This window comes from Balaenoptera physalus (assembly GCF_965194825.1).
Source record: "Balaenoptera physalus genome assembly, chromosome: 4".
Taxonomy (NCBI): domain Eukaryota; kingdom Metazoa; phylum Chordata; class Mammalia; order Artiodactyla; family Balaenopteridae; genus Balaenoptera; species Balaenoptera physalus.
In genome coordinates, this window is record NC_138891.1 from 34,624,359 (window position 1) to 34,650,781 (window position 26,423).

A 26,423-nucleotide genomic window follows, 5' to 3' on the forward strand; every position below is an offset into this window, starting at 1 on the left:
ACCACATGTGGCTGGTGGTTACCATGTTAGACAATGCAGTTCTAGAAGTTCTTTCTCATAAGCTAAAATCTCCCTCCCCTTGTATTTTACTCATTATTTATACTATTATACTCTGAGACAAAATGGTACATGTATTATCTCAAGTGTATTACCAGGCAATTTGTAAAAAACAGAGGGGAAATTTTCTAAATAAGCTTATTATATATTTGATTAGAATACCATCTGGAAACCTTAGACCTATTTGCTAAATGTTTTCAATTATTGAGATATTTGGAATACTGTTCAAGAACTCCAGATAGTTTACATGGTATTTATCACAAGTTAGTCTTAGAAATAATGTTTCTTTACAAGTCATTCTTTCCACATTTGCAGATACTTGTTAAAGACAACTAATTTAGGAAATTAGCCACGCATAGCTTTACTGATAGAGTGCCCTCAAGTAAGCTACAAACCACATGCTGTAAGAAAAAAGAAAATGCCTGATGTGCAAGTGAGCCCCTGTAGATCTATAGCTGAAATGCCTGTGGGTATCTATCTTGGAAAAGATTGTGGATTCATTTATTGTCACAACAGCTTTTAGCTAGTCCTCTGAGACTCAAGCAAACTACCCTTGTGTGAGCCTTACCTGAACTGAACCCGAAACTCTGAGAGACTGAAAAAGAGGTCATTGTGAAAGTAGGTGGGTTTGGGGGAGACCTGGCTGAAGCGATAAGGAAGTAGTCTTAAAGTGACCACTGCTTTCTCTTTCCTTCCTTCAATTCTTCCTGCCTGCCTGCCTTCTCTTGAGTCTATTGAAAAGTTGCTTTAGGAATTCTTTCTAGGTTTGGTAAATCCCAAGTTGGGGCCAACTAGGTAATGAAAACTAAGAAAAGTAAAAACCTGCTAGCCTCCCCCACTGCAAACAATTTGCATAATAGATAAATGACTTCACTAGCCGTGGATTTGCTCTCTACAGTAGTGGTTGAAAGAAATGGTACAGTTTGAAACAGAGATACAGGTATTTGGCAAGCAAGATGGTTACCATGAAAAAGACAAAAACAAATTTCATAAATGGAATAACTCCAAAAAAATAATAGGCTCACAGAACAAACTTGGGTTTTTAACTCTGTGCTTAATTCTTTAATCCAGTAAGTTTAAAATATAAAAGAGAAAGTACTTTCTTTTATCTAGACAGGAGTTGGCAAACTTTTTCTGTAAAGGGCCAGATAGTAAATATTTTAGGCCATGTGGGCCCCAACTCATCTCTATCATCTAGTCTGTTATTTTGCTTTGTTTTACAACCTTTTAAAAATGTAAAAACCATTTTCAGCTTGAGAACCATACAAAACAGGCAACAAGCTGCATTTGCTCACAGGCTGTAGTTTGCTGACACCTGATCTGGAAAACTATCTTGTCCAGATATCAATAGGACATGAAAACTGAGTTTCATTAATTGCTCCATATTCTGCCTCCACCCAATGGCTCCATTAAAAATCACAGCAAATCTCCAAAAAGCACTGTCTGTATGACAAATGTCAGTTGGCTTTTCAAATTAATGTTTCATTAAGGCCTCTTTCACCGTTAAACATTACACATTCTTATGAGTAAGCTAAATTGTATACCAAGTGAAAATAACAACTAATATTTATTGAATGTTTTACATATGCCAGACAATTTACTAGTGTTATATTTTTTCTCCTTTATAAGAGCCATTTTATAAGGTAAATACTGCTATTGTCCTCATTTTAGAAATGAAACTAAGGCACAGATTAGTTATGTAGTTTGTTGAATAGTATACATCTAGTAAATGCAAGAGCCAGCATTCAAATCTTCATTGCATCAGAATCTATCTACTAGACCAGGGTTGGCAGGGTTGGCAGGTTGGGTTTTTCTATAAAAGGCCAAATAGTAATATTGTAGTTTTTGCAGGCCATGCAGCCTCTGTCATGACTACTCACCTCTGCCACTGTAGTGCAAAAGCAGTAATGAATGAGCACAGCACGGCTGTGTTCCAATAAAACTTTGTTTACAAAAACAGGCAGTGGGTCAGATTTGGCCTGCAGACCGCAGTTTCATGTTCCCTGCACTAGACCAGTACTTCTCAAACTTGAGTGTTGAATCGCCTGAAAACACAGTTTTCACAGTCTTTTAAAAACACAGACTCTAGTTCTTTACATCGGGGAAAGGACCTGAGACTCTAAGAGTTTCACACATTCCTAGGTGCTGCTGGTGCTGCTGTTTTACCTCACTTTGAAGAGCAAGTTTCTAGACTTCTGTGCTACACTGTCAAGTAAAGTAAAGTTTGCAAAAAGGATTGGTTTCTCAAGGTACATACCATCAATTACCTGTTTAGAGCTAACATTTATTGAACACCTAACATGTCAGATATTATGCCAAGCATTTTATCTTGTATGCACTTCAAGTGGAATGATTCACCCTGTTGTTCAAGCCAGAAACCTGGATGCCATTCTTTAGATCTGACTCTGCATCATCTATCAATTCTCCTGTACTCTCTACCACTTAATTCGATTTCCAAAAAATATTTCAAACCCATTCTTTTCTTTCTGAATCGACCACCACCACCCAAATATAAATCATGACTCTTTACCCAAATTTCTGCAATAAACTCTTATTCTCTTTGGTGCCAAATGTGATCCCCCTCAATCCATTCTCCATACAGCAGCCAGAATGTAAATTTGAAATTGGATCACATCACTCCCTTTCTTGAAACCTTTAAGTGGCTACAATGGCATTTTGAATAAAAGCCAAACTCTAACCATGGCACAGAAATTATATACAAGATCTGGCCTCTGCCTATCTCTCCATTTTTCCATTCACTCGCTCACTCCCTCAGTCAAAAACTCACTGAGACACACTGGCCTTCTTTCAGGTCCTGAAATGCACCAAGCTCGTTCTCAATTTAGGACCTTTTAAACATGTTCTTCCTTCTGCTGCAAATCTCTTCCTTTCTCTTTTTCAAGGCTTAATCCTTCTTACATTTTAATGAATTAGTCTAAATGTTACCTTATTAGAAAAGCCATTCCCTACCACTCAAACGAAAGTTGCTGCCCCCTTGTTTTTCTCCCATAGATCCTGTTCTTTCCTTCTTAGCCCTTATCCATAAGCATTTGTGTTTCTTTGTGTATTGTGTGCCTCCCAAATAAACACCACAAAAGCAGACAGAGTTCTTGAAACATGATATTCATTTAATAAATGTTTGTTAAATGAATGGATAAGTTAATGAAGTTCCCACTGGAATAGTCTCTCCATGAGGGCAGGATTTAACCTTATTGGTGGTGGTGTTTTACATAGCTCTCAAAAGAGTGTTTTGCATATAGTAGACATTCAATAAATGCTCATTGTATTAAGTATCTCTTTTAATATACATAAAACTCTAAGATTTTGAGTACTATTATATGTCCATTTTAAAAATGAAGTAATAGGCTTAGAAACTTAAGTAATGTAATCAAGGTCAAAGAACTATTAGTTGGTGAAGTCATACTGTGAACATAAGTTTTATTTCCAAAACATGTACTACACATGTGGAAAGGTCTTCATTAGTAAATCCCTGAAAACTCTATGAGATTTTTAACACATCATTATTCACAAATTATTTGCAAGTCTTCATAGCGACTTCTATTTCTTTGTAAAATATCAATTATAGATCATTTCTTCTCTTCCTCATTTACTTGCTGGTAATTCTGTCTTTAATTATATTTCCATAATTCAGGGCATACATTTTATATACCTAATAATACCATAAACACCTTGAGGATATGATGAGTCTTTTGTAAAACCCACAAGAGGCTCAGACTAAGCCATTAGGTAAAACATACTGTTGTATCTCCTTATATTTTGCTTTTTATCATCATTGTGATTTGCTTGCATGTTGGTGTGCTTTCTTAGTACTTTTTCCCATACTTTTTTATTCTTGAGGAAAAGTAGCCTCTTGATATGTTCTACTTTAGCTGTTGGAAACCAAAGATAATCTTTGAACTGGGGAATGAGTGGTTTGAAACGCAAATTTTGTGTCTCAGAGCATATGTGTATTTACTAAGCCCAATGAAATTGGATCTTTTTACTTTAGCAGAGAGAATCCTAACTCTTTAGCACCTGTGTATCTTGGCAACTTTGCTTCTGAAGCATCATTTAACGCACCCAGGGAGCATTTGGTGCTTAGAGACATTAAAGAAATACTAAATGCTATTTAAAATTTTGTGGGATTTTTTTTGTATTTAGAAAAGAATGAGATTTTGGGGACATTAGCCCTGTTGAGAAGAAAATGGAATATGTGAATTGCATCAGGCTAAGACTTTACTACAAAGTCACACTACTAAATTAAGTCATGGTGGGCTCTCCTCAATGAGAGAGTGGTAAATACAGTGTTACCATCATAAATTTTTGTCCCACTCCAGCCTGATGGCAGAACAAGAAGGGGAGGGGCCAAAGATTGTTAATATAATTTATATGAAATGTAGAATATCCAACAAATGATAATGATTTCTTTTCCAATGACTTATGCAATTAAATTTTCCACTTCAAAATCATTATATTCACTGTGATTCATGAAGCAGTAAAGGCAGCAGGGACGGCCAGCCTGTGGCACATGTGTGGCCACAGCTTCTTCCATGCCTAAAGCAGTTATCATTTATTGATTACTTTGCTCTTTCCTACCAAGCCCAGAGGAGGCCTCAGAATTCTTTTCAACATGGCTTTAAAGCCAGTCACTTCCAAAATTAGAATTGGAACCAAAGGTCAACACAGAGCTGTAGAATCATTAGTTGCAAATGGGAGATGGAAGGAACATTGTTAAACATGTGCCTATCACAGCACTGAGCAAAACGAAGCAATCAGATTAATCCGTTAATACCTCTCCTTATGCTCTGTGATTATCAAAGTTGATAAATTCAGTGTGTCGAGCCACTAAATCTGGAACCTGATAGAATGCTGACAGTCTGCATCTAGTTTAGTAATTTATATCCCATCCTTCATGTGAAAAAATCACAATTGCTGAGTTTATGTAGGGCATGAACTTTGTATATCAATGTGTATTTAAAGTGAAAATGCAACTGATGTAATCAAGAATAGGAAAGAATAAGATGATGATGTGAAAAACAATGTCAAAAAATGGAAAAGTTGGGTATCGTAGCAAAAACACAATTATCATACGACATCTACATACTCCCTCAAAGAATGTATTTTTTGAGTAACAAGTGATTGGCAATAACATTAATATATTTCTCAGGTCATAATCTCCTTAAAGTATGAATTGTGCAGAGCTTTGCGGGACAAGATCTTCAAGATGCACTTTCACCAGCTTCGTTTCACTGATAAAATAACTGGGTACCTTCTCCAAATATAACTAGTGGGTCATGATTTTGCAGCTAAGATTCAGGTCTTCAGCATCTCTAACCACTTTTCTTTTACTCTGCCACATTTCCCCTCATATCATTTGTCTACACAGATTTCTCTGTGTATTACATGCATTTTTTTACTTACCTGACCTCTGCTAATCAAATGTCAGAAGTGCCTTCTAATAATACCAAAAAGCCTTCCTAACTGTCTATAATTGGGACGAGACATTGGTTCCCATACTAATTTTTACTCCATGCAGATTGAAAGCATTTTTCCACTGTTATAAAATACCACAGATTTCTTATTTACAATCAAGAGAGGCATGCATCAGTGTAATAATGTGCCTCAACTCAATTAAATGTAATTACATTCATTCCCCAACTGGAAATGACACTGTAGAAAGGAAGTCTGCACTATCATTTACTTTCCTCAGTACATGTTTAGATGTAGGCACTGGAACATGAAATGGCTAACCACATTCATTATTGTTTTGGGTTGTGTAGGCTTCTGTTCACAGTTTCCACCAAAGCTACATTACCAGAAATAATATAAAATGTATATTACTAAACACCACCTTACTATATTCCCAATACAGTAAGTAACTCACAAAATAAAAATTCAGAGATAGAAGCACGTGTGTGTGCGCATGCGCGCGTGTATTAATCATATGGAATACAGGTTTCCTTTGGTATGCAAACTCTCACTCTCTGAATAATCCTATACATTATAGCAATACTACAAAAACTTAAAAATATTCACCATGCAAACCAAATCCTGCTGTAATGAATCTGCTAATGCAAGCCAATGAGAAAATTTAAGTTGTGCTAGAGATCAGTGAAAGAAGTTAAGTGCACGGTATCTCAGCTCTTCGCCTGATGGAATCCAGCTCATTATGTTCATCAGCTTTGCACCCTTCCCGAGGGACAGCCCTTCCTAGGTACTAGCTGCTGGCAACCAGTAACACCACAATTCATATGGAGATGCAAAAAATTAAAAACAGCCAAGGCAATTTTGAAAAAGTATAAAAGTGTAGACTTAAACTATCAGAAACCAAGACTTATTGTCAAGCTATATCCATACAATGTAATATTACACAGCAAAAATGTGGTAATGTGTCACCAAGATGTACCACCAAGATCTAGTTTCCAAAACATATTTTTTATATACAGAAGAACTTGGAAGAGAAACTTTCTCTCATCTCAGTGTAGTGAGATATTAATCCCACTTTCAGATAATTTATTCTCAGCCCTTTTCTTCTCTTTTTTTAAATCCTGCCCTGGGATTTACTCACCAGTCACAAGCCATGCAGTCAATAGCTTTCACCTGTCCACCTCTTTCAGCCTCTGCCTCAATTGCAAGGAGTTGCTTTGCCTCTGGTCGGCCCTTCCCAGGGCAACCCACCCCTGGGGACTGAAAGAGACAGGGGTGGACATGCTCAGTCATTTCAGCTCAACACAGGACACCCTGATGGGCAATATTCACTTGATGCTTTGTCAGGTCTGCATCACAGTTCAACTTCTTTCCAGGCCCCATGGATTTAGTGGACTTTAAGTGCAGAATTCCTGGTCTACAGTAATTTTATTTTATAAAAGAGAACCTGAAAGAGAGCATTTCAAGTACCTCAATATAGTACATAGTAATCCCATTTTTAGATATTTCCAGCTTATATGTTTCTCCCCTTCCTCTCTCCGTCTCTCTCCCCCCCCTCCCCCTCCTGCCTGGGAGACTCATAATTACTAAGCAATTACTAATTTCCAAGGAACCGGTAGGTGCTTTATATGCAAAGGATAATGGCTTTGGGAATTTGTCTATATCTGTGTTGAAACAGCTTCACCAATAGTTCCAGCTTCATTAATAACTTATCTGTACATCCTTGAATAAGTAACAACATCAGTTTTCTCATCTAGAAGTTGGGGTGGGGGAAAGGTAATGTTATTCTGCAAGACTGGTAAAAGAATTTAGAAATTTTTGTAAACTGTTATTTTATTTAGTTTTTAAAATCACCTTATGAAGCTTAGAGAATTTAAAAATCTTGCCCAAGAACACACAGCTAAAAAGTGAAAAAGATTGCTCTGATATCCAAAGAATTGTTTTGTGGCTCCATTTACTGTTATCTCCTTGCTTTATACTTATATTGCCCATGCCATTCAATTCTAGTTTATTTCTTTTTTCTTTAGCTAGTGAGATTTTCTCTTGACTTCAGGCTAGAATTTTAGACCAAGAAGTTTTCACGTTTCTTCTTTTTTCTTTTTTTAATGAATGTGAACACAAGCATAAGTTGTTGAGAAATGTCTACCTAATGAAAATAGAAATGAATTTATGCTACTACCTTCTTTGAGAATTCCTAAATTTAAAGTCCATTTCATGAAATCGCCTTTAAATGTCATTTAAAAAATGCTTATTCTAGCAGGGGACCTGCCCTTTTGGAATCAGTTAAACCATGTTAATCACTGGCAGAGTATAAATTATTGCAACTTATCAGTAATGACTTTTTTAAAGTAATATTTAAACTTCAATAATGCCCTCCAAGAAGTCTTCCAGCAGGTTTTCCCTCTCATAGGTATCAAACAGGTAAAAAATAAGGAACCTCTGTCACTCACAGTGAGTTACAAGTACAGTGGGATTAACAAACAACGCTTAATATAGGCAATCCCGCCCCCTCCCCCCCAAAAATAGGCAATCCCTAGGTTTTGCTCTTCTGTTCATTTAAGTCTTGCCAAATTAAAACAAACAAACAAAACCTACTGCTCATTGCCTTTTACCCTTTGATTTACCAGTTTTCCACATATTACCAAAGTCCTCTGATTAAGCAACCACCAATCACAACTTCACCATAAAACTATCCTACTTCTACCCAGGCCCAAGAAGTTCATTGCAAATAAAAGCAATTCTTGCCTACATAACTTAAAAACTTTGAGCCTGAAATTCTTCTGCAAAGTCTGGCAGAATTCCTTACTTAATTACTGTCCAACTTGGGCTACAAAGAGCTTACATAAATGGATCCTCTTATTTGACTGCAAATGATAAAAAACTCAACAATTAAATAGAGTCATATTAGTCAAAAGGAAAAATCTATTGCAATGAAAGAGGAGGCATTATCAGAGCTAGTTAGTAGAAATAAAATAAAGTCAGAGAATTCAGGAAAAGCAAAAATGTTATGGAGAAGCAGAAAAAATGTGAACAAGGAACTTGAGGAATATTTACAAACTGTGACAAAACAATATGGGGAAAGCTCATAATGGAAGTTGACTCAAAAGGAACAGAGGGCCCAACCAAGGCTGACTGCGCACATGGCTCTCTTCCCCAATGAGAAAACAATACAAATCCTCCAGAAGGAAAGAATTTAAAAGATTGATAACACCAAGTGTTGGTAATAATGTGGAGCAACCAGAAGTCTCATACAGTGTTAATGGGAGTATAACATGGTACAAATATTTTGGAAAAAGTTTTGGCAGTTGCTTGTAAAACTAAACCTATACTTACCCTGTGACCAGTAGTTACACCAAAAGAAATGAAAAATTGGTACAAGAATATTCACAGCTGCTTTATTCCATAATAGATAAAAAACCAAAAGAGTCCACTAATAAGAACCTGCTGTATAAAAAAATAAAATAAAATTCAAATATAAAAAATAAAAAACAGTCCAGCTGTCCATCATCAGGAATAAAAAGGAATAAACTACTGATACATAGAGCAAAATAAATTACTCTCAAAATACATTATGCTGCTGTGACAGAACACTTATACAAAAGAGTATATATGGTCATACTGTTTCATTCCATTTATATAAAATTCTAAAACAGGCAACATTAATCTACAGTTAAATAAACTATCAACCAACCAAAACACAGAATGATAGTGTCCTAAAAGGGGTGGAGGGGATGGAACTTGATCGGGAAAGGACATGTGAGAACTTTCTGGTCTGAGAGCAATGTTCTGTATCTGGAGAGAAATTCAGGTTGCATAGCTGTATGCATTTGTCTGAAATTATTGAATGATACACTTAAGATCAGTGCATTTCACTGTATGTTTATCTCAAATTTTTAATAAATCTATAAACCAATATTGAAATTCAGTTAACGATATGCATACTGAAGTAATGGGGTGAAGTCGTACTCATGTCTTCAATTTACTATGAAATGCATATAAAATTGGGATAATGATAAAATAATGGGATGAATAGATGGACAGATATGTGATAAAGAAAGCAGGGTAAAATGCAAATTGTAGAATCTAGGTTGTAGCTATATGAAGGGCATCCTGTGAAATTTTTTTGACTTTTTGTATGTTTGAATTTTTCATAATAAAATGTTGGGGAAATGCAATGATTAATTAACCAGAATTTAAAAACTGTCATTACCTCCTTTCCTGCTTTGATGAGGGCAAAGGCCAGTGGGTTTCTGAAGTAGGTGGATCATGTATCTCTTGGGTACTGAGAAGAAAGGGCACTGAGAGTGAAACCAGATGAGGGTTCAAATTCCAGATCTTTCACTTGTGCAAATAAATTAGGTAGTTGCTTAGCTTTTTGAGCCACAGTCTTATTATATTTAAATAGAGACAGTACTTTCTATTTCATAGGGCTGTTGGGAGGATTAAATTAGATGATAAAAGGAGAAGACATTAGCTGCGTCTTGGAGGCAGATCTGCCTATGATCTGAAGCCCCTTAGATTCCACCCACTATCTGTGAAAAAGCCAAATTTGGGCCTCTCCCCAATCTCTCTCAATCTTAATTAACGCATTTTCTGGCCTCACTACTTCAACCACAAGACTTTCAGATAAACACATATTTTCTAATTTGTTTGAAATAATATTTGAAATAGCAATTTCCAACCATCCCACTGAGTTAGCGTATATCTCTGTACATTCTACTTCTAAGAATAAAATGTCTTGCAAAGAAACACATTGTATTGTTTCTGAAAATGGGAATGCAGCTGTACTGTTAGAAGTAAATCATTTTACATAAACATAGTAATTACATGACGTAATTATACGCTCTGCAGACAAACCTCTACACACATGAGATCCTGGAATAACTGAGAATTCTGAACTGGCTCTCACACACGTATGTTTCTGGCTTAAATCAAGTCATCTGGACTAAGAAATCAGCATATCTGCTACCACCTGGTGGTAGTTTACCCAAATTCTGACTTAAATTTTCTTGTATTTGAATAAATATCTTGATCAATACAACTCTCAATCTATAAATCTAAAGCATGTTGCCAACTCAAAACACTTTGAGGAGTACATTTCTAGGTTTGGGGGCATCTGTCCAGATGCTTCATTTACTTTTCTTAGCACAGTAAATCATCCTCAAATGGAAGATCCTTTAATGCTTTCATCTAGTACTATTCCAGCTTTACTTCTCTTCACTCCCACTCGTACAATGTGTGCTCCAACAAAATTATCTATCAACACTTGCTGCATTTCATGCATAGTTTGTGCTTCTCCCTGAAGCTAGGATGTCCCCTCTCATGCCCATCTCTACACACACAAATCAAGTATTCTAATGCCACCTCCTCCACTAAATCTTTTCACTTTGCCCAGCTGGACATACTCTTTTTCTTCTCTTATCTCCTGTAGTGATTCATTGTACCAACCATTCTCATAGTATATAACACTTTGTACTACCATTGTCACTTATATACTTCATCCAGTTTCTAGGGAATCACAAAATATAAATGTGCCCACTAGTGTTACACAAAATGATTTTTACAGTTCTTAAGGAACACATCATTTTAATACATACTAAGAGGCAGTTTAGAATCAGTGGTTAGTCTCTGGGGTTAGACTGTCTGGGTTCATATCCCAGGTGTCAGTAACCAGCTCTGTATTTTTAAAATAGTACATAAATGACTGAAATTAGAGAACTACATGGAGGGCAAGTTATTTGTATTTTCTCAACACGAATAGCTCAAATCTTGCTCTTAAAAAATATTTAACACATATTTATTAAGACATTTAATAGTCTTCTGTAAGACTAATGACACAGAGGCACGAAGAATAATCTCTGCATGTATATGTGTGTACGCACACATACACCCACCCCTCTCTCTCACACATACACACACACATTATATATTATGACCTGGACATAATTCTCACCCTTAATGTGATAGAGTCCCTCATAAGTCAATGAGTCAAGAGAACCAAATCAAAAATTGAGAGAATCCAAATTCCATATTTCAGACCCCAATTGTTCTAGCTACATAGAAATTAGCTCTCTAGTCATTGTTTTAATGCCTATGTCTAATTCTTTTAGTGGCCCATGTCTTAGTTGCTTTCCTCACTAATCCCATGTCTTTATCTGTACCTAATTTAGTTTTTGGTTTTGTTTTTCATTGTTTTGAACGTTTGTGTTCCTGCTAGAATTCCCATCCTTCTCTAACAATTTAAAGTATTTTAAAGCGAGGCTTTTTTTGGAAACACAAATATTCTAGAACATTGAGAGATTGGGATATAAATAATAAAACATTTAAGAATTCTAAGACAAAGAAACCTTTAGATAAAAAGCGGGTGTAAAAACCAGTGAGACACAGTGTTAGGCTCTTGGGTTGCTAAGTTATGTTCTGGCCAAAAATACGTTAGTCATTTGAATTTTTTTTTTTTTTTTTTTTTTTTTTTTAGTCATTTGAATTTAATTCCACCTATATTTACTGATTTCCTACAATGTGCTATAGTTCTATTGACTGTAGAAGAAATAGAAGGTTAGTGATAAGTCATCTCTATCCTCAATAAACCAGCACATAAAATGGAGATGGGGGTTATGAGAATGGGAGTATTCATAAATATCTGTAACATAAGGCAAAAAGTAGAGTGCAACGTAAAAGGGCTGCAAATGATATGACCTGCAGGTTCAGAGGTGAGAGAGATAATATCCAGTTGGAGTAATTCAAGAAGAAAGCTTCCTTAAAAAGGTGACTATTGAAATTTGAACAACAAAATAAATATAGTATTTGACTGTCATTCATAAAATAAATATCCATAAGTCCATGCTTACATCAATATATATTTGAATAAATAAATAAATGGGCAAAATGAGGCAGCTTTTCCTTACAGAAAAATTCTGATTAATAAATGTAGAGGGAATGAAGGATATACAAAAGCAGCATTAGGCAAACATCATAGATTGTTGCAGGCAAGATCCACTGAGGATGTTAAAATCAGTGGGTGAAATTTTGAGGAGAAATAGTATATTAATATAATCCCCCCAAAATCCCTTCCAAGGTATTTTTAAATTGTAAAGGGAGAGATAGTAACTTCACAGTGGAGAACCTTAGCAGACACTTTAACCAAGTGATCAAAGTTAGCATCTCTGGTAATTAAGACGTATCAACATCATGTACCGCCTGATATAATGAACCGAGAAGGACATAAGATGGCATTTGTGGTGTTCTTGCCACAGATGCAAAACTTAAATTTCATCATGAGAAAACATCAGACAAAAAAAAAAAATTGAGAGAAATTCTTTGAAATAGCTGATGAGTATTGATCAAAAGTGTTAAGATCATGAAAGACGAAGGAAGGCTGAGGAACTATCACAGATTGGAGTACACTGAGGGGCTGTACAAGTGAACGCAACATGGAATCCTGGATTGGAGCCAGAAACAGAAACTGATTTTTTTCTATTGGTCTTGAATTATGAATAAAGTGACTCAATCTGTGCTTAACAAAAATTCCTTTGTCAACAGGGTTGAGTTTCTCAAGAAAGTACCATATTTAGTTCATGTATGAGTGTCTACAGCCTGTCCTAGTGCGTATGCTTCATAGCATGTCTCATACTTTATTAAATGAATGGTCAGGAGGGGAAGTAAGGGGAGCAAAGGACCAGAAATGAGGAGGCTATTGAACTGGACCAGGTGAGAGATGAGGAGACCTGAATCTGGACTCAGGTCAAAGCCATGGAGTAGATGGCATGACGAGGAGAGCGACTGTAAAGGTAGAATCTAGAAAACATGATAGTTAATTAGCTGGAGGGCAGAAAAAAAGTCATGATAGTTTCACATTTGGGGGCGTAAGTGTGAGTGGGAGAATAGAGGAGGAGGCAGTACCTTTAACAGAAAACAATCTTTAAAAAGTCCCTAAAACCAAGTTTTTGATACCCTGATATTGGCTTACTAATTTTATAGGCAGTTCATCAGTGGACAAAAATTCACAGCTGGCTATGTAACTAGTGTATGTTGTTGCTAAAAGACTAACTCTGATATAGGTAGGCATGGAGAAGCATTAGCAAATTTGTCAATTTTGGTTCTCTTGGCACTTACTATTTCTAAGATAAGTGTTTTTCCAAATGTTCTGCATTTTCATTGGGGGTACCATTATAACCAAAATTAAAATTGATACCTAGCAGTAGGGTGTTGCCATAACAAAATCCTAAAACACGTGACATCGACATTAGGACTAGTAGCCAGCAGAGGCCAGAACAGCCTCAAGGAGATTGTAAATGGTGGCTGGACAGTGAGGGCATTATTATTAAAGACTAGAGGGAAAAAAAAGATTCCAGAAAGTTATGTAGCGGCAGAAAGTTTGGCAACATTCTTAATGAAATTGTAAATATGGCTAAGAACATTTCCAGGCAGTATTTTGAAAGTGCTGAGTGTTTACTTTTAACTGTGTATGGTAAGATAAGAATAGATAAAACATTTCCAAACCCAGAATTACGGGTTTGGATAATAAAGCTCTTTGTCAATCCTAAAATCCCAGTTCACAAAATATACTCAAAGCGAATTAAAGCCTGGAGGCAATGCCAGGGCACTGCCGGTAAAACATAGCCTGAGGGTCAAACTCAGTTCAGGGGTATGGTTGTTCTTACGTGTTGGGTCCTCAGAGAAATGCAATGGAGCACTTTGTAGACCCTCTGAGCTAGACTACAGGACATCTAAGAAGCTTAAAGGCATGTCTCATAGACCCTCTCAATTTAAAAATTGGGACTCCAGGAATCATAAAGACACGATTATTATACCCTTTCCACTACACTAAAAGGGATTTAAAAAAATATTTAAGGTTCTTTCCCACAGCCCAAGGTAGGGAGGGGCCTGTCTGGAAGAAATTTATAGGTGTTATTTTTGTCTAATGGAGTAGATTATAACTCGATGCATGGAAAACCCACACCATTTTAAAATGAATTATACAAGCTTGGACCAAATACTACAGAGGCAGTTTAAAATTTAAAAAGGCCTGTGGACCCCTAATTCCTGTGGGTAGAAAGCAGGCTGAGAAAGCTATTCATCTCTAAATATGGGCGATTTCGGGATCTAAGAACCACAGAACCATGGAATTCACTCTCCCAGGGAGCAGAAATTCCCTGGTGTCAGAGGAAATGGCAACATGTGCCCAGCCATGGACTGATGACTTCTAGGGTTGACCTACTTGCTCCCTTTTTGAACAGGGGTGTCTATTGCAATTATGCTATCCAATATCATCCCTGCACATTAGGAATGTGGATGACATATACTTTGTCTTTTAAAGGTCTCTGTACCTGAGAAACTGCACCTGAGGCGCCCCATCCATGCCTGGATCTGATTTAGATGACAGGACTAAATCATCCTGGACTTTGAGCACTGTCATAATGGGATGAGGCTTTGGGGGTTTTAGGGAAGAATGAGGGTATTTTGCACATGACAGGGTCATGAACTGTTGAGGCCAGAGGACAAACTGTGGTAGCTCATCTCCAAAGATGGTCCTCAACCATTTCTTCCCTTCTTGGATGCATAGGCCACTCCTTATACCAAGAGATGGTGCTAATTTCCTTTCCCCTTGAATCTGAGCTAACTTTGTACCTGGTTTTGACCAATAGAATGCAGCGGAAATGCCATTCTTAAGTTTCCAAGCCTAGGTCTTAAAGGCACTGAGTTTTTACTTTCTGCCTCTTGGAATCCCAAAACACTTGGAGAGGAACCAAGACACTCTACGGTCTCAGCTGAGCTCCCAGCAAAAGCCAGCACCACTGCCAGCCGAGTTAGTGAGCCAACCTGTACTCCCACCCAGCCAAGTATCCTGATGACTGGGGCCCTAGCCAACATCCCATGGAACAGAAGAACCACTCAGCCGAATGCAATCGACCACTCAGCTTCACCCAGTTAACCAAGAGATTTGTAAAGATTAAAAAGGAAAGTTGTAGCTTTAGGCCTTTAAATCTGGGGGTGATTTATTATGTAGCAATAGACAAATGAAAAACAAATTTGTATTCTGATTATTAGATCTTCAGTATATAGTATATTTGTGAAATTCAAACAAGCTTATTGAAATTTATTTATTTATATTCATTTTCCCTTATTAAAATCCTACACGAAGTAAACCCTTAATTAGAAAAATTCGTACAAAAAGAAAAATATAATAGAACAATTTGTGACCTGCATCTCCCGAACTTATTCTTTAGTCAAAATCTATAAAAGCCTTCTCTAAATCAGTCTACAAACTATTTATTAGATTTCAGTTATCTGATTGTACTGTGATGAAAACAGCATTTTATTTTCCTGAGGGAATTTTATTTTTAAAGTACTAAAGTGCTTCATATCTTTAAAGTGCTTTTTAACCATAGTTTACATATTTTTATCATTCTGGGAATGTAGAGGCATTGCAATACCTGATTTATGAGCTAAGAGATGAGATTGGGTGTTCAGATACCTATATCATAATAAATGATGTGCAACATTATGATTTAAATTCCAAGTTTGTGACACACTTTTTTTCATCTTTTTCATTTTTCTTGAATAAATAACCTGTGGGCCACCTACTCTGTTGCTCTTAAGTGTAATGACTCAGGTCCTTTATATTCTCTGGGAGTCTGCATATTAAGTAAACCACAGTGGAAATGCTCTGTGAGAATGGGATTCAATTCCTTTGGGCCTCTTCTCTGCTACCACCCACCAGAGAGATGAGAGTTTTGGCCTAACCCTATCAGAGAGATCGGCTGCTTTTAGAAGCTGAAGAGGCAGGGAAAATAAGCACATGACCTGGCCCTAGGCCAGATTTTGCAAGCTCTATTTCCAGGGTGAGTCAGACCTGGCTTCAGAAAGCAAGACACCCTGCCGAAAAACACACTGAGCCAAAGCCAAAGAAAAAGGAACTTTGGCTCTAACCCCAAAAGTAAACTCACAGTGCCGAATCCAATGCTCAGGGCCCATTTTACTTAACCTATCAGCAGCATTTCCAAAGCCGATCCCTCCTTCCTCCTTTCTTCACTTGGCCTCTAGGACACCCCGCCCTCCTGTTTTCTTCCTCCCTCACTGGTCTCTGGTTGTTCTATCTCAGGATAAAGTTCTGGTTTCCATTCTTGTCCCCAGCTTCTTAATATCAGAGTGTCTTACGGCTCAGGACGTGATCTTGGGTCTTCTCTCTCACTCACTCTCTATATGATCTCATCCGGTTGTGTTGTTTTATCGATAAATACTTTCTGATAGCTAGGCAATCCCCAAATGTGTCCCAAATCCCCACTATAGACATCTCCCTAGAACATCCAATTCCCAGTCACCTCCTGCTGGAGATCTACACTAGGATATCTAACAGGCATCTCAACTTGATGGGTCCAAGTTGAGCACTTGACCTCTCCGCCCAACAGTCCTTCTCACGTTGGTATGTGGCAGCTATTCCCTTCTAGACGCTCAGGCCAAAACCTTGGAGTCATCCTGGATTGTTCTCTTTACTTCAGACATCTCAGTCACTTCCTAAGCAAATCTCGTTGCCTCTCTCCTCAGAATGTATCCAGAATCTGACCACTTCTCCCTATTTTCATACCAGGGTCATTGCCTCCCTGGATTACTGCAATGACTTCCGATTTGGTCTCCCGGCTCCCATACAGTCTGTTCTCAACACAGCAGCCAGAGTGGAGTGGTTAAACCTGTAAGTAAAGGCATTGGCAGTTCTCTTTTCAAAACCCTGTAACGTTCCCCCCTTTCGTTCAGCAGCAAAACTTCGCAATGGCATTGAGGGCCCTATGTGGTCTGAGCCCTCCATCACTTCTTTGACATTATCTCCTACCTCTGTCCCCCTGGATCATTCCACTTCAGCTACACAGGTTGCCTTGCTATTCCTGGAACTCGGCAGGCATTTTCTTGCCTCATTCTCTGCACCAGCTGTTTCCTCTCTTTGGAAACCTCCTCCCCTAGATTCCCACATAACTGTTCCTTTATCTCTTTTAAGTCTTTGCTCAAATATGCCTTTCTCGGTGTGGCTTTCCTCTACAGTCCTGTTCATAATTGCAACCTACACCATACCCTGACACTTCCTACTCCCTTTCAGGTTTTATTTTTCTCCATAGCATTTACCACCTTCTGGCATTCTCTATTTATTCCTTACTCTCTGTCTCCCCCAGCTAGAAAGCAAGACCCACAAGGGTGGAGATTTCTGTTTTGATTTCTTTTTTCTTTCACTAATGTATCCTTACCTCTTAGAACAGCCTGACATACTACAGGTGCTCAATAAATATATGTTAAATGAATGTTAATTCCATGTTACAGACAGTTCTCCATCCCATCCTCTTCCTCATTAACTAAATTTCTCTCTCTACAAGTTGCTCAAGAAAATATGTGGGAAAAATAAAAGGTTCAAACTTTGAAAAAGATCAAATAAAGTCTCTGTCTTCAAACAAATTGGTCTTAGTATCTTATAAAATGTTGGAAATTTGCTGAGATGATTTGAAAATTGGTTTTAAAAAGAAACAAAAATTAAAATCTGCAGCTAGAATTAAGGCACAAACCCTGCTTTTTTCAATCAGGCAGCCTTCAAAAAAACTTTACATACATAAAAGCCGTTTCATTAAACAGCCCCAGCTTCCCCTCACTAAACAGCTCATTCACCGTCTTAATACTTTCTGTCTCAAGAGAGTTTCCTGAAAATAACAACACAAGAAAACCAAGAGAGCTTGACATTAACTTAGATTTTCTTTTAGCAAAACCTAATCTGGGCTTTTAATCAACTGTTAGTATCTTAATGGAAAGAGGTTTTGATATCAAGCCATAAAATGAAGGTAAAATGACCATGTTAAAAAGCACTAAATTTTAGCTCTTTATTTGGCTTTTCTGAACAAGTACTTGGTTGCCTGAGGTGACTGTGTAGGAAGGCTTCGTGTGTCAACTTTGAGTCTCAGATCCCTTTTCGGGCACCCCTGGGCGTGGACTACAGCACTTTCCACTGATGACCAGATCCGTAAACGCTAGGCCGTAGGTAGCATGGAGCCCCCCATGGAGCACTTGAAGACCTCGGGCATGAAAGGACGGCAGGTGTGGGGTTTTCCCAAGGAATATATCCGCCTTTTGTGTGCAGACCTGTGTGCACCTTGAAGAGCAGAGGAGAGGGAGGTATGGCGCTCCTTCCTTTTTATTCCTTAATGCATGACTTTGATGGAAGTGTCCCATTATCTAGCAAATAATAATTTGAGTTTTAAAGATGTATGACATCTGAAAATTAGAACTTTAGAAAACTTTTTTACTGCCTGAAGAGAAGGTATCTCTTTTCAAAGCAAATCACTTGTCTTGATAAAAATATATGTGAGTTACTTTCTTATCAAAAACAAGTCTGTGTTGCTCTCTGGCCTCAGCCAGACCCAATCCTTCCTCAGACCCAATTCCTACTCCAGTTCCTTCAGCTCCCAGGGACAGTCCCCAGAGGTTTTCTGCTTTCTAGACCTATGTGCCAGTATTCAGCGCCTCCTGTGGTGTTACCTGGATGGTCCAGATTTCTCCAACCGCAGCAGTGCTCTGTTTGTGAACTTTCTAATTTTAAAAAAATCTACTTTTTCAAGATTGACCTATTTTTGCCTCTTATCCCATTAGACTTCTGGTTTTTCTTTCCAAAGGTTTACGCTTCTTTTTGGCTTATTTCATTACACATCTCTCAAGTAAACTTAAATTTTAACAAGGATATTCTGGAAACACCACTGTGCTTAACCTAAAGGAAAGTCCCTAGTATAGGATGTTTAGGTGCCAAGAGTGACTGTGTCACAGTGAAAGGAACATTAGATTATCAGTAAGAAGGCTTAGGTTTGGCCCCAGAACCATTATTTATTAGCTATATGGCCTTGAGCAAGTCATTTAAATTGTTCAAGCATCTGTTGTTATATACTCCACATATTTGGTGTGCTGGAGATAAGACTAACAGAATAATATATTCAAACAATATTAGCGAGTTCTCTACAAACTTAACACCATATTACTGACAATGTGGATGGATTTGGGGACACAGCCCTTTCGGTGACCTTCAGTTCACACTGTCTGTATGCTGCCTACACCACCCACCTTTAGAGCTCTACCACTGTATGGATGTAAAAAAATAGATTTTGAATAACACAAGTGATTGCCATGATCACAGAGGAACTATTATTAAAAATATTACTTTGATTAAAAATGTCAGTTTTGAGAAGCTTTTAATATCTTCCACCAGTGCTAAACTGACATCAATGACATTCAATATTAGTTTCTAAAAGTTGGTGTTCTTTTATATCTTTATTTAACTGAGATTTCCATATTGTCAATTTGTAAAAGGCAATGGCTTCCAGTAATCCTTTTGTTCACAAAGAAATTTGTTTGAAAATTAACACAACAACCCCTATATCGTCTGAGTAGATAAAAACATTTTCTCAATAGTGGAATGCTCTGACATTCTATCATATAGATTATAATAAAACTATACCCTACTTACATGAGTAAAGAGTATTATTAAGTATTAAGATTTTTCTCTTCATAAATTAAATGTTTATTTTTCATTATTACCAGGGAAGTTTACAGTTCAAAATTAGGCCTTCCATGATGAAACTGGGATTTTGATGACCACCTCAGAAAATTAGAGGATTTGCTATGAAACCAAGAATGAATGACATTCACTCACTTAGCCAATATTTATAGGGCATCTTTTATTTACAAGATCATTTGCCTGACATTCGGCATATATCGGTGAACAAGACAATCTGTTTCTATACTCACAGAACTTGCATTCTCCATTATAAAAAATATAATCCTAGATGAGTATATAACCCAATGAACTCTGAAATCTTAGAAGAATATGTGTGTATATGCATATATGTATGTGTGCACATATGTGTGTGTACATATATATATATATGTATCATACACTTTTGGAAGTTGAGATAAAGTGTATTTTAGGATAAAGTGGGAAGGGAGAAATAGGCTGTCAGTTCTCATGCAGAAAATGTTTCCTTAGGGATTTACAATGCCAACAAAAGTTAATGAGTCATAATCTTTTTCCCTTCAATATTCCATCGCCCCCCGCCAAATCTCTCAAACCTTAAAGCTGACACTTCCTGCCCACACAATAGCTACTCAGCTTTATGGGAAGACCCTGCTAGATGAAGGATCTCTCATATTACTTATGATGCCCCATCACTTCCAGCCTCTTCGCCAATCATGCAACTTTGATTTAAGTTTTCAATTTTATATGTTAGCTTCACCTTACCATTTTTGTATACCTGCCATCTGATCTACCCCTTTCTCTGTTTCTCAGCAACATGGAGGTCTTTTTCAATCTGGTTCATCAACCTTCTTCCTAGGCTCTCTATTCCTGATTTCTACAAAATCACTTCTCATCTTTCTTATCTCTTCTTCTCCCTTTACCTCCAATTCCCCCATCCCTTTATCAAATAATTAATGTGAAAATGAAACTGGCAGTTCATTCTCTTGGGACACGAGTTACCTGAATAATGCAACTGGGCAACCATTCTCAAAAGATATCACTAACCAGCCTGTAAGCACTAGTACCCTCCCCAGCTGTCTTTTTTTTGGTTGACTTCCAGGCACAGATAACAAACAGTTCAATGAATGCCATTTCTACTGTAAATAACTTTTGTAAATCTTGCTGACAGTGAGAAAATAACACTGTCAAGAGGAAAGTTGGAATCTTTGAAAACAAATAGTTTTAAGAGTATGTTTCTTTATTCAGCCATATTCCTTTTCACATTATCTTTCTTGGGGTCTGTGTTTCTTAACAAAAATTAAATATTAATTTTAAAGTCATAATATAGTATTTTATAGTTTAAAAATATTTTTTCATATACTATAAGAAACAAGGATAATGATGATGATGAACTACATCTACTTTATAAAGCAGCAACTGGTGAACTTGTCTGACTTGCCCTTGGCTACCCACATCAAGTGGCAGGTTGAAAAATGAAATCCAAGCCTTCTGAGGTGACAGCATGAAATTATTTTCACTACAGTAGCACATGGTGGTGCACAATTATTTACAAACCTTTCAGGTTATATTATCTCAAATACAAAATGGCTCATTAAAATCCATCCCTTTTGTCTAGTAAATAGAACGTGTCTTTATTGATGGATATACTCTTTATCTGGTAAAGACAATAATGATCAAGAGTACAGATGATGGGGTTAAGCTACTCAGGTTCAAATTATCCACTCATCTACTTACAAGCTGCATAGCTTTGGACAATTTAGACAATTTACTTAGATTTTTTTGGGATTTGGTTATCTCAACTATAAAATGGGAATCATAGTACCAGTCTCCTAGATTGTTTAAGGGATTAAATGATATAATCCATATTAAATATTTGATAAATAGTAGCTGTTATTGTTATTATTATTACAAGAGCTGATAGCATCTCTTCTCTAAGCTTTCTTTAAAATTTAGCACTCAATATATTCTTCTCTTGGTAAAACCAGACCTATGACAGTGTGAAGTACTTAGAGTCCATTGATAATTGATATATACTAACCTATAATATATAATTCAATACAATATGTACAAATCCATTTTGAAATTCCAGTTAATAATTTTTAAAATCATTTCTCCCTTAAAAAACAAAATGGGCAATTTAATGCTTTTGGAAACAAACGAATAGTGGCAGTCCGGTAAGGATACTGTACGATTTTACCAAATCAGTCTTTCCATAATTTTCAATCTATGGAGATAATATTAACTTTACTGACTCCTTCGAGAGTTTCCTCATATTTCAGATTTAATTTTGTGGATATAAAAGAATAAAATGATACATAAATATATGGCTTTTATGGGTCTAAATGTGTGCAATAGTCAGACATTTCTAACATGCAGGTCAAGTTGCAAGGTAGAACTTTTATTTGTAACTTCCAGTGAAAGTTACAAAGAACATTTCTTTTCCCCTCTTAAATAAATGTCTTCTTGTGGCATTTCTCTTAAGAGTAAAAAACTGAGGTGCCCATGGCTGCCGGAAAAAAGATACTGTCATCTTTTTACTGGTTTTCTTATCTTTTCCACCCAGAAGGCTAACAAGAAAACCGGGTGCTCATGCTTCATCATGCTTCCATTTCTGCACACTTTAGGATGACTTGCTATCACTTCTGGCTTTTAAAGCCCAAAGTCTACCCTGAAGATGAGAACTAGAAATATCCTGAACTTGTGAATAGACTCCCCCAAGTGTTTTCATTTCTTGGTCATCAAATTGGAAATGTTCGATGTTTTATTCGATGTTTTATTCTCTTTGGCACTTAGCTCTGTAACCCCAAGGTTCTGGAGAGAGTTTCTAAAATAGCGCTTAGTCATTGCGTCTAATTTACTTTGCTTGACCTAGTAATTAGTTCTACTTGTCCCCATCCCTCAGCCCAAATTTCCATTCTTCAACCATGCAAGATGGATAGCAAGAAATAATTTGCTGTTTTAAGATTCAGTAAAATAGAGCTGACCAAAGAAATGATTGAATATTAAGCAGAGCTCGTCTTCCACCTATTCTTGAATCAGTAAAGGGCTTCATGGAGAAAACAGTCCTTCATTCTACAATCCATGTGAGACTTGGATAGTAATTCTTGATATGTAGCCATTTGAAATGTATATACATTTAGTCTTTGAAAGTCTGATGTTACCCTTTGAAGTTTGCCAACTATGAGACGTACAGCAACCAGAACTCTTGTTTGCAAATGACAGAAATTGACCCTGGTTCTCTTAAGCAGAAAAGATTTTTATAAGAAGTTTAGCAAAGGCTCATGGAGTCAATGACAAGCTGGAGACCAATATTTGAGAACTGAATAAGAATTAGGATAGTTATCAGAGAATCATAAAGAACAAGCAAAATAACTGTCTTTTTGCAGGAGCCATCTCAACAGGAAGCCACCAGCTTCATTTGCTTCAGATAGAAGCATCTGATTGACTGAGGCTTTGTCATGTTCCCATACCACCTTGGGTGGCAAAAGAGGCTTAAAACATAGTTGGTTCTTAAATGTTGAATGAGCGAATGAATAAATGAACAAATGAAGTTGTTGAATGTGTAATGATAAAAATATCTTTTGCTTAAGCCACTTCTGTTGTCAAGACCATATTCTGAATTTCATTTGATCTTCTGACAATTTCAAAGGGCTAATGTGAGTCACAGATCATTATTTTCCGCCCTCAATTCAATGGGTCATTATAACTAACTCCATTTTATTTCAGCCCCTGTTTATCTTCCTCCAGAAGGGAGCAAGTTGGACTGGGCTGGATACTATTAAGAGGAAGCAGGATGTAAGTTATTAACTTACTAGGTCAGACTTCCATTTTCCTCAAAGATCTCTTGAAATTTCATGTGAGGGATGGGCACAAGAAGCAGCAGAAAAGCATTAAGAAGAGAGTTCTGAGTGTATTGAGAGGGTTTGGAATAAAAACTATATGAAGATATAAGTATCCTAAGTTGATTTTTTAAACGGATGTTTTGCTACATCTCAGTGAGGGGCTGGGAGTAGATCCCCATGTACAATGACACTGTCCTTCTACCTAGATCAGACATGTTGTCCACAGAAGCCCTAAATGTACCATTTATTTTGAAACATATGTTAAAGCCTACCCGAGTTCTGTCCACAGTGACCATTCCAGATGACTGCTCCTTGGTGAGAAAAGACATCTTGTCTTCTCTATTACGTACTCTCTCTGGGTGAGTGCATTCAATCCCTGGGCTATAAATACCAGCTCTATACCAGCAACTTCCAACTTCTTATCACCAGCCCTGACACACTCCGGAAACTCAGGCTCATATTTCCAGCTGCCAAATTGAGATCTCCAAAAAGTAACACAGCCAAAACAGAATTCTTGATTTTCTCCCAAATCTACTCCTTCCTGATCCTTCCCAATCTCACCATCAAGTTACTTAACCCAAAACTTATTGATCCGTCTCTTCCTCACCACAATTACAGTCTGGCAGTAAGAACTGTGGTCTCCGACTAGAAAACACACCACTGATATAACCAGTCCTTTCCATCTGCACAACAGCCAGCTAGACAGCACAAGCTACCTGATCTCTTGCCTGGATGACCAGGGTAGCCATCTAACTGGCTTCCTTTCATTTGCTCTTGACCCCTAAATCCATCCTTCACCCAGCAACCAGTGTCATCTTTTTAAAATGAGTAGCCAATCATATCACTTCTATGATTCACACCCTCCCATGACCATCCACTGCACTTAAAATAACATCAAACCAAACTCCTCTCCCTGGTGTCTAAGCCTTACATCATCTGATGTTGGCTTAGGAATCCAACCTCATTTAGTATCATTTTCTATTAGATCTAATTCATACATGCTTTCTTGTGGTTCTTTGAACCACAGAAACTTTGCGCTGTTTGTTCCCTTCGCTGGGCGCTCTCTTCTCTGGGCATCATATGACTGACTCCTTCTTATCACTGGGATCTCAGTTTAAATATCTCCTCCTTACAGAAACATTCTCTGGGTATCCAATCCAAGGTAACCTCTCCATCACTCTCTATCCTATCACATTCTATTTGATCTTATAGTACTTGCTTAGTATATTAGATTGCTAGGGCTGCCATAACAAAGTACCATAGACTGGATAGCTTAAACAACAAAAATTTGTTTCCTCACAATTTTGGGGGCCAGAGTTGGAGGTAAAAGTGTGAGTAGGGTTGGTTTCTTCTGAGTCCTCTCTCCTTGGCTTGTAAATGCCTGCCTTCTCACATGGTTTTCCTTCTGTATATGTCTGTGTTCTACTCTTCCCTCCTTATAAGGACACCAGTCACATTGGGTTAGGGCCCAACCTAGTGAGTTCATTTTAACTTAATTATCTCTTTAAAGACTATCTCCAAATACAGTCACACTCTGAGTTACTGGGGTTAGGATTTTAACATATGAATTTTAGGGGAACATATTCAGTCCATAAAACTTATTTGTTTATTAGTAAATACCAGACATAACACCCACACCGCTACTTCAAATAGAAAATAAGTTCCATAAAAGAAGGGACATTACTTGTCTTGAAAACCATAGTATCTCCTGCACTGAAATGTGCCTACATACAGCGGGTATAATGTATATAAAGTCTAGCATAACTTGCAATTCATTCATTTATTTATTAATATAAGAATTACTTTTGGAAGAGTATTGACTATTAATAAAGGTCATGATTGCTTGTTTCTTTATTCTCTACACAAAACTTCTTTTTTAAAATATGTATAATAAACCATTATTTAAATTTAAAATAGACTTTTCAGTTCCAAATTCCTGATAATTTCACAATATGTACACTTTAAGAGACATTTAAGTTCAAATTGCTCCTAGAAATATCATTGACATGGGGGAAAAGAAAGAGACAGATTCCATTTTACTTCAGTAAAGTCAGTTCATGTCAAAGTTTATAGTCAAATTCTACATAGAAATCTTTCCCATGTTACTTTTATCAACCCTTTGAATAAAATGTGTTTAAAAAAAAGAAAAACAGTAATTTTTATAACTGGAAGGCATATTAATTTATTCAATAGATTAAAATCCCTATTTAGTAATTTAAGTGAAATGTAGTAATTTTTCTTCAGTGTTGTTACACTAACTATGCCATCAACAAAAAATAATTTGAATGAGTCAAAATACTATATATGTGTTACCTAATTTGTCCCAATGACTTTACTTTTAATTGACTATACTTTCTGCTTTGACTCACAGAAAAATAAACCCTGTAAAGTACCAAATTCAGAAATAAGAAATTTCAGAAGCTAAAGATACTATATTGTCTCCACTGAAAGCACAAAAAAAGGATTTTGATTTCTCTAACCCCCAAATATGTGCAACTTCTTCACAGTCAGGGTAGTTAGGTGACTGGATTACAGGCCCCAGAGCCAGTCTGACTAGGTCTGCTCCATCACTTGTTAAATGTGAGACAGCCTGGAAGGCAAAT

The 26,423-nt window shown here is 36.9% G+C and overlaps 1 protein-coding gene across 9 annotated transcripts in view; it reads left to right on the forward strand.

Annotated features, from left to right (window-relative positions):
• Nucleotides 1–26,423, forward strand: part of LOC309659718 (uncharacterized protein) — a 131,020-nt gene that overhangs the window by 38,140 nt on the left and 66,457 nt on the right. For 7 of the 9 annotated variants that reach the window (XM_082459709.1, XM_082459707.1, XM_082459702.1 and 4 more), the window contains one exon: nucleotides 23,705–23,773. The exons of 1 other annotated variant lie outside the window; for it this stretch is intronic. In XM_082459709.1, the coding sequence (XP_082315835.1) occupies nucleotides 23,705–23,773 (69 nt within the window). Of the gene's footprint in view, nucleotides 1–17,028; nucleotides 17,174–23,704; nucleotides 23,774–26,423 lie in introns of all 9 variants that reach the window. One more of the 9 variants, XR_014262909.1, reaches the window with a different exon arrangement.